This window comes from Elephas maximus, chromosome 3 (genome assembly GCF_024166365.1).
Source record: "Elephas maximus indicus isolate mEleMax1 chromosome 3, mEleMax1 primary haplotype, whole genome shotgun sequence".
Taxonomy (NCBI): Eukaryota; Metazoa; Chordata; class Mammalia; order Proboscidea; family Elephantidae; genus Elephas; species Elephas maximus.
In genome coordinates, this window is record NC_064821.1 from 11,734,947 (window position 1) to 11,747,025 (window position 12,079).

Genomic DNA, 12,079 nt, shown 5'->3' on the forward strand with positions numbered 1-12,079 from the left:
CCGGCCACAGACAATGAGAGCTCACATCAGATGGCGGCCATGTGTTTGGGCAACAGTCAAGGCAGGAGCGACAATTCTATTGGTGCTGAAACCTGCTTTTGCAGAGCAAGCCAAATGGACTGTCCCATTCTGAAACCAGGTCAAGAAGGCTTTTCCCGAAGGTGACACCTGTTGAACAGTTTTCATCAATCTGTAGTGACATCCCCAATTTTTTCTCTCACTTGGTTTATTTCCCGGACTCAGGGTGGAGTAAACGGTTAAGGTGCTCAGCTGCTAAACAACGGTTTGGCGGCTTCAGTCCACCCAGAGGTGCCTCGGAAGAAAGGCCTGGTGATCTGCTTCCCCCAAAATCAGCCATTGAAAACCCTATGGAGCCCAGTTCTACCCTGAAACACACGGGGTCCTTATGAGTCAGGGTCAAATTGATGGCAACCAATTAGGAGTCTGGGTGGTACGAGCAGTTAATGCATTCAGCTATAACAAAAGGTTGGCAGTTCGAGTCCACCCAGAGGCGCCTCGGAAGAAAGGCCCGGCAACCTGCTTTCCCCAAATCAGTCACTGAAGCCCGTGTGGAGCGCGGTCCTACTGTGACACATGGGTTGCCATGAGTCAGAGTCGACTCAACAGCAGTGGGTTTGGTTCCGGGGGCTGCTTGACAAGGCTTCCCTGTGCCAACCAGCAGTCCTTCTGGGTGAAAAGATCATTCAGGGTTGGGGTGCTTGGGACTTGTGGGGATCCCAAACTTAGAGGGCCAGATCCAGAGGCCCTTCCACAAGCCTAGCCCTCATTCCCAGGTGGGTGGGTAGGGGCTCAGGCATGGGACCAGTCCTGACCGCCAAGTGGGCCACAGGGCACCCACCTGACAGAGACACGCTGCTGTGGGGGTCTTCTCTACAGATGCATGCTATGCTTTTTGTTTTTCCCTCGTGCCCCGTGGCACAAAAGGCCCCAGCTGTGCATCCTCACAGGCCACCTGGGACTTCAGGGCTGTGATTTTCCTCTGCCAAGAACACTCAGGATGAGGGCAGAGAGGGTGTGCTTTCAACGTTACCTCTTCCTTTTCCCATTCTAACTCCTTCTAGGGCAAGGGTTGGCAAACTCCTGCCTGTGGGTCAGATCTGGCCCCTGACGGTTTTTGTAAAGTTTTCTTGGTGCACAGTCATGCTCATTTGTTTCCAGATGGTCTATGGCTGCTTTGGTGCTGGAACGGCAGAGCTGAGTAGTTACAACAGAGGCCGTGTGGTCCACAAGGCTGAAAATATTTATAACAGACCCTTTCCAGAAAGTTGCTGACCCCTACCATGTTGTTAGGTGCTGTCAAGCCGATTCCAACTCCCAGCCACACTACAGGGCAGAGGAGAACTGCCCCGTAGGGTTTCCTAATCTGTAATCTTTACTAGAGCAGATCGCCGGGTCTTTTCTCCCAAGGAGCTGCTGGGGGGGTTCGAACTGCAGACCCTTTGATTAGCAGCTGAGAGCTTAACCGTTGCACCACCAGGGTTCCTTACCTCTACCCTAGGGTCTGCTTAATCTCCCTGGACCTGGAACTAAGGCTGACAATGAATTGTTGTGACTATGAAAGGATATCAGGAGCCAATGTTTAGAAATGTTTACCTGGAGTTTCTATATAACCCTGCCTTGTACTCTTTCAGGGTTTTTTAAGCTGATGTCTCATTTTTTGGGGGATGAAGCATTAAAATGGGTCCCCTCTGTGGATTTTCAGGTGGGCAACAGCAATAGTTTTTCTTAATAAATACTAATAGAGAACTTTACAGATAATCATAGAAACTTAGAAAGGATTCAAAAATACAGAGAAAATACAACTCACACACAAAGTCTTTGATATATATATATATATAAAACCAAACCCACTGCAGTTGAGTCGATTCTGAAGAAACCTGTTGCCATCAAGCCGATACTGACTCATAGAGACTCTATAGGACAGAGTAGAACTACTCCACAGGGTTTCCAAGGAGGGGCTGGTAGATTTGAGCTACTGACCTTTAGGTTAGCAGACATAGCACACCATAGCTATTAACCCTGTGCCACCAGGGCTCTCTATATATGCATGTATATATGTATATATACATATACACACACACACACACACACATATATATATGGAAACCCTGGTGGCATAATGGTTAAGTGCTATGGCTGCTAACCAAAAGTTTGGCAGTTCGAATCCACCAGGCGCTCCTTGGAAACTCTATGGGGCAGTTCTACTCTGTCCCATAGGGTTGGTATGAGTCAGAATTGACTCGACGGCAATGGATTTGGTTTTCTGCTTTATGTATGAGTCAGAATCGATTCGACGGGAGTGGGTTTGTTTTTTGGGGATATATATTACATATATATTATATATATATATACACACACACATATATACTGAATATGCTTATGTTAAAATATTAAATGAGAAAAGTGTGTATGTATTATATTTCCAAATGTGTCCAGATAGAAAGGACCAGAATGTCCTTTAGGGTTTCCAGAAGGTCCTTTCTATCTGGACACATTTGAAAATATATACACACTTTTTTCACTTAATATTTTAACATAAGCATATCCATCAAGTTATAAAATATTTTCATAAGCATCATTTAACATCTCAATTGCGACATCGTATTAATTTACTGATTTACTTAGCAATTCTTATATTGTTGGATATTTGGGTCATTTCAATATTCTTTTTTTTTTTAACTTTAAATAACATAGGTGTGAATAGCGATCACAAAGGAGGATAAGAATGGTTATCTAGCCAGAGCTTGGCTAGCACTATATAGCACTAAATAGTATTTTAATTTTTTTTTCTTTCTTTTTGCTAATTTTGCTAATTTAGAATGATAGGCCTTCTTGTACTTTACTTCTATTTATTGGATTATTAGTGAGGCTGGTCAATTCTCTCAGTGTTTAACTGTGTGTGCGTGTTGCCCATTTGGTCCTTTAGCAAAGATTTAAAACAAAGTACAATTTTGGAACACATATGCGTATGCTTTACAAAAGTTCCAGGGTATAAGGAGCAGACGGTTAAACATAAGCTTCTCTCCCACCCCAGTTCCCCAGCTCTCTTTGCCTGAAGCCACCACTGTCACGGGTTTCTTATATAACCTTCCAAAGATGTGACGGGCAAATGCAAGCATTCCTGCAAAGACAGAATATGCAGACACATACATTTCAAGACATGACATGAAAATACAAGCATGCATGTAAAGATACCTTTGCCAGCGAGTCAATTCTGACTCATAGTGACCCTATAGGACAGAGTAGAGCTGCCCCATAGGGTTTCCAAGGAGCAGCTGAGGGATTCGAACTACCCACCTTTGGTTAGCAGCCAAGCTCTTAACCACCGCACCACCACAGTTCCACACGTAAAGATAAGATATGCAAATACATACATGCATGAAGAGAGAGGGTGTGGAAATTCACATACATGTAAAGACACGATATGCAAATACAAGCATGGGTAAAGATATGAAACAAAAATATAGGCATATGTGAAAGACAGGCTATACGAATACAGGCATGCAGGCGAAGATATGATATAAAATACCACACGCATGTAAAGACAGGCTATGCGAACACAGGCATGCGCATAAAGGCAGGATGTGTAACCAGAAGCAGGCATGTAAAGATGGGCTACAGAAATACAGGCATTTGTGTACAAAGCGATGCCTCTTCCATGAAAACCCCGGACACTTCACACCCTCTCTATACTTACACTCTCTCTGGACAGTTGTCAGGTTGGTCCAGATACCCCCCATCCATGACAAATTTCAACACCTGCTCGTTAGACAGGCCTTGGTAAGGCTGCTCCGCCAAGCTGGTGATTTCCCAAAGGACCACACCAAAGGACCTGTGAACGACAGGTGACAGTAGTGACACAGAAGTCATCCAAATGCACCCATACAATGTACCTACACGCACATGCACACACGTGTACACACACACATACTTGTTATCGTCAAGTCGATTCTGACTCACAGAGATATACATACATACACAGGCATTTATACACATATCTCTGTTTCACACATATCCGTTTATGCACACATACGTACCCATATTCACACTCAAGCACACGCACACTCATGCACACAAGCACCCGCGCACATATGCACACATATACCCATGCACCTACGCACACCCATACACATGTACACGCACACACATATATATACCTATCCACTTATATGCATATACACACCCATTCACACTCACTGAGACACATGCACGCCCACATACACACGCACCCACATATACACATATATACAAAACCCACTCACACACATACTACACACACATTCACATTCACACTCAAACACACGCACACCCATACATGTACACCCAGGCACACACATATCCGCTCACACACACACACACATATTTACATTCACACACATACTCACACCCCTTCTTGGCTTACTAAGAACCCGGGTTGGCTGACTGGTCACACAATGCATGCAGCAGTGTACAAAGGCCTGTAAGATAAGCCTCACTTGGAAACTAAGGTCTGCTGGGCCAGGGTCCTCAGTTAGGACTTGGCCCTCGTTTTCTTGATGGAGAAATGGAGGTGTGGCAGGGAAGAGGCCGTGAGGAAGGCAAGCTTTGATCACCCCCTCTTGTAGGGCACGGTAGTGGGGCACCCGGAATTCAAACCCAGCATTCCGTCTGCCAGTCCACGCACAACTCACCACATGTCAGAAGACGTGGTAAAGACACCATCCTTGAGCGATTCCGGGGCCATCCACCGCACAGGGAGCAGGCCCTTCCCCCCTTTCCGGTAGTAATCCGTTTCATAGATGTCTCTGGTCATTCCAAAGTCTGACAACACACAGTTCACACACTCTGAATGTTCAGCCTGTTGCCCAGGAGTCCGCCATCTAGCTGCCCCACCCCTTATGGAGCCCTTAGGTGGGTCCACCCGTTCCCAGTGTGTTCCGCATGTACGGAGGGCAAATTCCAGTCAGAATGGACTCTGAGGGTATTTGTGGGGATGCGGAGAGAGCATGGGCCACCACTGAAGGGGGAGAAGAAGAACCACCAAGTGAAAAAGAGCAAAGCCCTGGCCTGCAGCTCAGAATCCCACTCTCAGCAACACTTCCTTCCTGCCATGATCTCACAGGCATCCCAAACTGAATTTTGACTTTCTCCGGCAAATCTACTGCTCCCAGTGGGTAGGACCCACCAAGCACCAGCTGCCCAGCTAGAAACCCTCCTTTGACCATGCCCGTCCCTTATCCTACCCCCCATCCAAGGCAACAGTGAGTCCTGTCCACTTTCCCTCTGCATCTCTCTCTAATCTGTCCACTCCTCTCCATCACCCTGGCCCCACCCAGGCTCCTCCACCATCTCTCACCTGCAGGGCTCTCACCCCACCATGGCCCTCTGACAGTGCATCATCCAAGACAAGCTACCATAAATAGGATCGTGTCACTTCCTGCTTCCCATTGGCTATGTAGGAGAATGCTTTTGGGATCATAAATAAGATCACATTAATTCCTGATTCCCGTTGGCTAAGTAGGATAACATCTAAATGACTTTACATAACTTGCAAGATCCTTCTGGGTCCAGTTCCTGTCTCTCCTTAACCTCACATCTCATGCTGCTCTGGTCCCCTCTACATTCATCTTATTCAAATCACATCAGCCTTCTTTCTGGCCTCCCGGTCTTTGCATGTGCTGTGCCCACCACCGGGCATACAATCACCCAGGCCAGCCTCTTCTCATCCTGCATGCCTTGACTAAAATGTAACCTCCATATAGAGGGGTTTCCTGAGCCACCACTACCCCTGGCTTTTCTTCATCACAGAACTCTTGATTTCCTTCAGAGCTGTTTCCCTAGCCTTAAGGATCTTGTCAATAGAATTGCTAACTATTTTACTGTTCACCTAGAACAGCACGATCCAACGGAGCTTTTCATGATGAGGGACGTGGTCTTTAGCTGCACTGTCTAATATGGTAGACACCAACCACATGTAGCTCTTAGAGGTCTTGCAATGTGGCCAGTGTGGCTAAGTAACTGATTTTAATTGATTTTGATGGCCGCATGTGGCCAATGGCTACTGTTTTGGACAGCGTAGATAGACTGCAATCTGTATGAGGGCAGGAACATGGTAACTTACCCACTGTTAGATCTTTAACACCAACTATAATGTCTCACACATAGAAGACATGCAATAAATATTTTTTGGGGAAGTGAATGAGTGAGTTAATGAATGAATGCCATTAAATTACAGTTTGAAGACTGAACCCTGGTCCATCATCCTGCCCTTTTTTGTTTTTGGAAAAATTTAGTGACTTAACAACAGAAAAGTCATTCTGAAATCCAACTTGGGCTTGCTCACACATTTCCAAGCAGAAAGCCAACAAACCTCCAATTTTGACGGTGAAATCGTGGGCCACCATGCAGTTGCGAGCTGCGAGGTCCCGGTGCACAAACTTCTTGGCATTCAGGTATGCCATCCCATCTGCAATCTCAGCTGCCATCTGAATCATCTCTTGCAGGGTGGGGGGAGGGCGGCCGGGATTGTTCTAAAGTTGAAACATGGGGTCATGTTCAGTGACACACATGCCCTGGGCCAGGAGCAGGTGCTCTGCTGGGTACCTTGGAGGCAGCTCACCTCAGCCTCTGGCCGCAGCGAACGGAGGTAGCTCTTCAGGTCCCCGTGAGCCATCAACTCCATCACCACCAGCGTCGGCTGACCTTTGGACACCACCCCCAGGAGGCGGACCTGCGGCATAAGCATGGGGTTCTTGTCATTCTTTTTCTTTTTTGTTCTCTTCTGTGAATTGCCTATTCATATTCCTTGCTTGTCTTTTCATTGGATAGGTTTCCCTTTTTCTATCCATTAAGGTTTTATTTATATGTGTTTTATTATAATAATACTTTTATTGTAATAACTTTATAATATACAGTATCATTTTACTACAATGTTTGATGACATGTGTAATAACATTATAAAAATCTGTGTGTGTGTGCGCACATGTGTGTTGCTGTGTGCTGTCAATTCTGACTCATAGAGACCCTATATGACAGAGTAGAACTGCCCTACAGGGTTTCTTAGGCTGTAATCTTTACGTGAGCAGATTGCCAGGTCTTTTCTCCCGTGGAGCTGCTGGTGGGTTTGAACCGACAACTTTTCAGTTAGCAGCTGAGCACTTAACCATTACACCACCAGGGCTCTCTCACTATATATATATATATATATACACACACACACACACACACACACACACCCTTCCCTCACTTATCAACATGGTTAGGTTCCAAAAACCAGGTCATTATGTGAAATCAGTGTTATGTAAAAATGGAGGATGACCACATCATCACATAACTGCCAAATTACATCATCACATAACTGCCAAATTACATCATCACATAACTGCCAAATTACATCACTACATAACTGCCAAATTATGTAACTGCCAAGCCACTGAGAATCATGGCCCAGCCAAGTTGACACATAACCTTAATTATCACGGCCAGCATTACTCTTGCCTCACACCTTGGCATTCGTTACTGCCAGATATACGTTGTTAGTGCACAAAATAGTTGGATGTAGATTTTTTACTACAGTCATAAATATGAAATGTCAGATAACAAGACAGTCAATAAGTGAGAAGGCGTATATATAGTAGAACTGCCCCATACGGTTTCCAAGAAGCAGCCAGTAGATTCAAACTGCTGACCTTTTGGTTAGCAGCCGAGCTCTTCACCACTGCACCACCAGGGCTTCATATATAGACATAGATACAGACATATATTTATATATATATATACACACACACACACATAAACCCATTGCCGTGGAGTCGATTCCGATATTATACACATATATATATATACACATATATATTATAAAAAACCAAAACCCAGTGCCGTCGAGTCGATTCCGACTCATAGCGACCCTAGAGGACAGAGCAGAACTGCCCCACAGAGTTTCCAAGGAGTGCCTGGCAGATTTGAACTGCTAACCTTTTGGTTAGCAGCCATAGCACTTAACCACTACGCCACCAGGGTTTCCAATATATATTATACACATATGTATACACACACACACGCACACACACACACACACACATATAAATGTTGTCTGGTTTGGGAGACCTGGTTCACTTCCCGGCCAATGAGCCTCATCCGCAACCACCACCCATCTGTCAGTGGAGGCTTGCATGTTGCTATGATGCTGAACAGGTTTCGGCAGAGCTTCTAGACTAAGACAGACTAGGAGAAAAACCCTGGCGATCAACTTCCAAAAATTAGCCAGTGAAAACCCTATGGATCACAACAGTCTGGCTTGCCATGAGTCGGGGCCAACTGAACGGCATCAAAGAACAACGATAGAGTTTGCTTTCTGGTGAAATGGGAGGGGCTGGGATTGGAGAATGGCCTGTGACCTTTAGGATGCTTGGAGGGGGCCGGGGTGGGGCAGGGGTCCACACCCAGCATACCCAGAGGAAGTGGCTGAGGCAGGGGAGGCATGGACTGAAGCCTCTGTTGGACCTCAGGGCAAACACAGGACTCACCACATGGTGGCAGGTGAAACCCTTCATGACAGAGGCCTCATTGAGGAACTCGATCCGCTCTCGCAGGCTGGCTGACTCGTTGACTGTCTTCACTGCCACGTGGGTCTCCGCCTCGCCCTTGACAATGTCCCTGGCATTGCCCTCGTACACCATGCCGAAGGAGCCCTGGCCCAGCTCGCGCAGGAGGGTGATCTTCTCGCGGGGTACCTCCCACTCGTCAGGCACGTAGACAGAGCAGGGAAACACTACTCCTCACTCATCTAGAAAGCGTCCTTGGCGGGTCCCTGGGGCTACCCTCCTCGCCCACTGCCGTGCCCTGGCCAGCCTGACCCGAATCGGAGTCCCTGCAAATGCTCCTGAAAGTGACTTCTAAGATTCAGGACCTGCCCTCGAGGAGAGGACGGAAGAGGCTCAGGAAGGAGCCCCAACTTATCCAGGGTCCGAGCCAAGAAGGGCTGAGCTGATCCTGTACCCCCATTTTTTCTGTCTGATTTCAGAACCCTTGCTACAGATGGTGCAGCTTCCCGTAGGAGGCTGTGGTTTCTGCAAATTGCCCAGGGGGTGGGTGAGAAGTTGTAGTAGGTTGAAACAAAGGCTACAGTATTTGGCAGCTCCGCCCATCAGGGGGAATCTATTCCCCTAGCCCTTGTATCTGGGCATGGCCATGTGATCTGCTTTGGCCCATGGGCATTAGTGAGATGGACCCAAGAGAGGCCTAAAATGGGCCTTTGCCCTGGGACTTGGCCTGTCTTGCTATTGGGAACCACCAGAGCAACAAGCGAAGATGCCCCAGCTAGCCTGCTAAAGGCTGACCACATGGTCCCAGCTGAGGCCACCCAGCCCACCAGCCACCTGGCATGTGAGTGAGGCTGTCCTGGACAACCCAGCCCTGGCTTATAAGCCAGCCAACTGCAGCCACGTGACACTCACTGGATGGTAATGGCACCGGGACAGCAGGGGAGGGTACGGTACTCACCATCGCTGGCACTGAGGTACTCAGGGTTTGAAGAAGCATACAGCGGTCCCAATGGACCGTCCGGTTGCCTGGGTGAGAAAAATGAAACCACATGGACTGAAGAGTCCCAGGAACTCTGGGGGAGTTTACAACCCCCTCCCAAAGCAAAAACCGAAAACTCAAAATGGTTGTCACAGAGTTAATTCTGACTCATCCCGACCCCATGTGTGCAGAGTAGAACTGTGCTCCATAGCGTTTTCAAGACTGTGATCCTTTGAAAGCAGATTGCCAGGCCTTTCTTCTGAGGCACCTCTGGGTGCACTTAGTAGTTGAGTGCTTAACTGCTTGCTCAACCCAGGAACTCCACCCCAGAGCAAACAGAAACACTTATCAGCAGCCTGGATACAGGCTGGGGCAGGGACTTATGTTTTGAGTGGAAACTCATCAAACAGCTACTTTGGTGCACCAACATAGGACTGTTCACCACGGGGGGCTTTTATTGCAATTTATGCTTCTCTGCGCAACTGTCTCGGAGTCCCTGGATAGTGCAAACTTTTAGCATGCTCAGCTGTTAACTAAAAAAGTTGGAGGCTCGAGTCCAACCAAGGCGACTTGGAAGAAAGGCCTGGCAATCTACCTCTGAAAAATCAGCCATTGAAAACCCTATGAAGCCCAGCTCTACGCCGACACATGAGTTGCAATCGACTCCACAGCAATTAGAGGTTTTAAGTAAGACAATGAGGAATTGATGAGTTCTTAATATTTATTAAACCAAAAAAACCAAACCCATTGCCATGGAGTCGATTCTGACTCATAGCGACCCTAACAGGGCACAGCAGAATTGCCCTACAGGGTTTCGAAGGAGTGGCTGGTGGATTTGAACTGCCAGCATTTGGGTTAGCAGTCAAGCTCTTAACCACTGCGCCACCAGGGCTCCCAGAATATATTTATTGTGAAAAGATATGATTTGAATTGGGCAGCGTCAAAGTATTCACAAAGGTGAAGACCTGTTGCCGTCCAGTCAATTCCGACTCATAGCGACCGTACAGGACAGAACAGAACTGCCCCACAGGGTTTCCAAGGAGCGGCGGGTAGATTCTAACTGCCAGCCTTTTGGTTAGTAGCCAAGCTCTTAACCGCTGCACCACCAGTGAAAGGCAAGCTTACGTTACTTAATTTTTAACAATGGTCATATTTAACAACTGGCTGGCGAATTTCCTGAAAATTTAACAGTTGTTTCTTGTGAGCTGCTGCCAGCTGGCTCCACCACTCTGCTGGGTGAACAGCTTTTAGATGTTGCTCTTTTTTTTTTTTCCAGTTGCTGTCAAGTCGAGTCCAACTCCTGGTGAACCCATCTATGTCAGAGTAGAACTGTGCCCCATAAGGTTTTCAGTGGCTCATTTTTCAGAAGCAGATTGCCAGGCCTTTCTTCTGAGGCAGCTCTAGGTGAACTTGAACCTCCAACCTTTTGGTTGGCAGCCAAGTCGGTGTTAACCATTTGCACCGCCCAGGTACCCTTGTCTATACCTGTTGTTTGGCACCGCTGAGTGGATTCTGGCTCATACGGAGCCCACGTAATGGAGCAGAACTGCCCCAGAGGCTTTCCTGGGCTGTAATCTTCAGGGAAACAGGTCATTCTCCCACCTGTGCGTGTGTTTTCCCCAGAGTCACTGCACTCACCTCTTTCTCAGGAATAGATAAATACTCCCAATCACAACACTGACGAGAAAGACAAAGATGAGTGGGCCAATGATGATTTTTGCAATATTTGATGGGACGTCCACTGAAACAGAGTAAGAAAATAAAGGTGGAATCGCCAGCATCAGTCTCTTGACGCCTGTACTGGTGGGTTATCCTCATCCCTTCTCTCTCCTCTTGTCCCTGGGCCTCTCTCTGCTGTCTCCCAGACCCTTATTTTCCGGCAACCCTGAAACGGCTCACTGGGGCTGGTTGGCAGGCTGGGAGGTCTGTATTCCAGAGAGCACGCCCCTGCCAGACCACAGCCCATCACCAGCCTGCTTCCCACCTCCTCTCAGGGCCCGTGGTACAGGCAGGTGGCCTGGACAGTCACACAGGACCCCTTGCTTAGCTCAGCACTCCACTGCTGCCACCTGGAAATTCTTCATACTTTTTGAACAAGGATCCCCATGATTTCCACTGCACTATCTCGAGCTGGTCGAGATCCCACCTCACCCCTGTCAGGGGAACAATTCCCCAGTCAGTGTCTTGTGGGTGCCAGAAGGTCCTGCCCATCCTCACTGGGCAACTGGACCATTAACAGCTTTGTTCCAGACACAAAAAGCCACAGATCACATGATTCCATGTACACGAAATGTCCAGAGTAAAAGACAGAAAGCACTTTGCTAGTTGCCAGGGGCTGGGGCAAAGGGGGAATGGGGAGTGACCACTTAACGGGAAACCAAAACCAGATCCGCTGCGAGTTGATTCCCACTCTTGGCGACCCCACGTATTTACAGAGTAGAACCAAGCTCTGTTGGGTTTTCTTGGCTGGAATCTTTGTGGAAGCAGATCACCACGCCTTTCTTCCAAGGCACCTCTGGGTGGACTCAAACTGCCAACCTTCTTTAGTTAGCAGCCA

The 12,079-nt window shown here is 47.6% G+C and overlaps 1 protein-coding gene across 2 annotated transcripts in view; it reads right to left on the bottom strand.

Annotated features, from left to right (window-relative positions):
• INSR (insulin receptor) overlaps window positions 1-12,079 on the bottom strand; it is a 179,700-nt gene that overhangs the window by 5,115 nt on the left and 162,506 nt on the right. For both annotated transcript variants that reach the window (XM_049876622.1, XM_049876620.1), the window contains 7 exons: window positions 11,161-11,263; window positions 9,502-9,569; window positions 8,526-8,770; window positions 6,620-6,730; window positions 6,371-6,530; window positions 4,692-4,821; window positions 3,719-3,853 (listed from right to left, as the gene is read on the bottom strand). In XM_049876622.1, coding sequence (XP_049732579.1) covers window positions 3,719-3,853; window positions 4,692-4,821; window positions 6,371-6,530; window positions 6,620-6,730; window positions 8,526-8,770; window positions 9,502-9,569; window positions 11,161-11,263 — 952 coding nt within the window. The remainder of the gene's footprint in view (window positions 1-3,718; window positions 3,854-4,691; window positions 4,822-6,370; window positions 6,531-6,619; window positions 6,731-8,525; window positions 8,771-9,501; window positions 9,570-11,160; window positions 11,264-12,079) is intronic.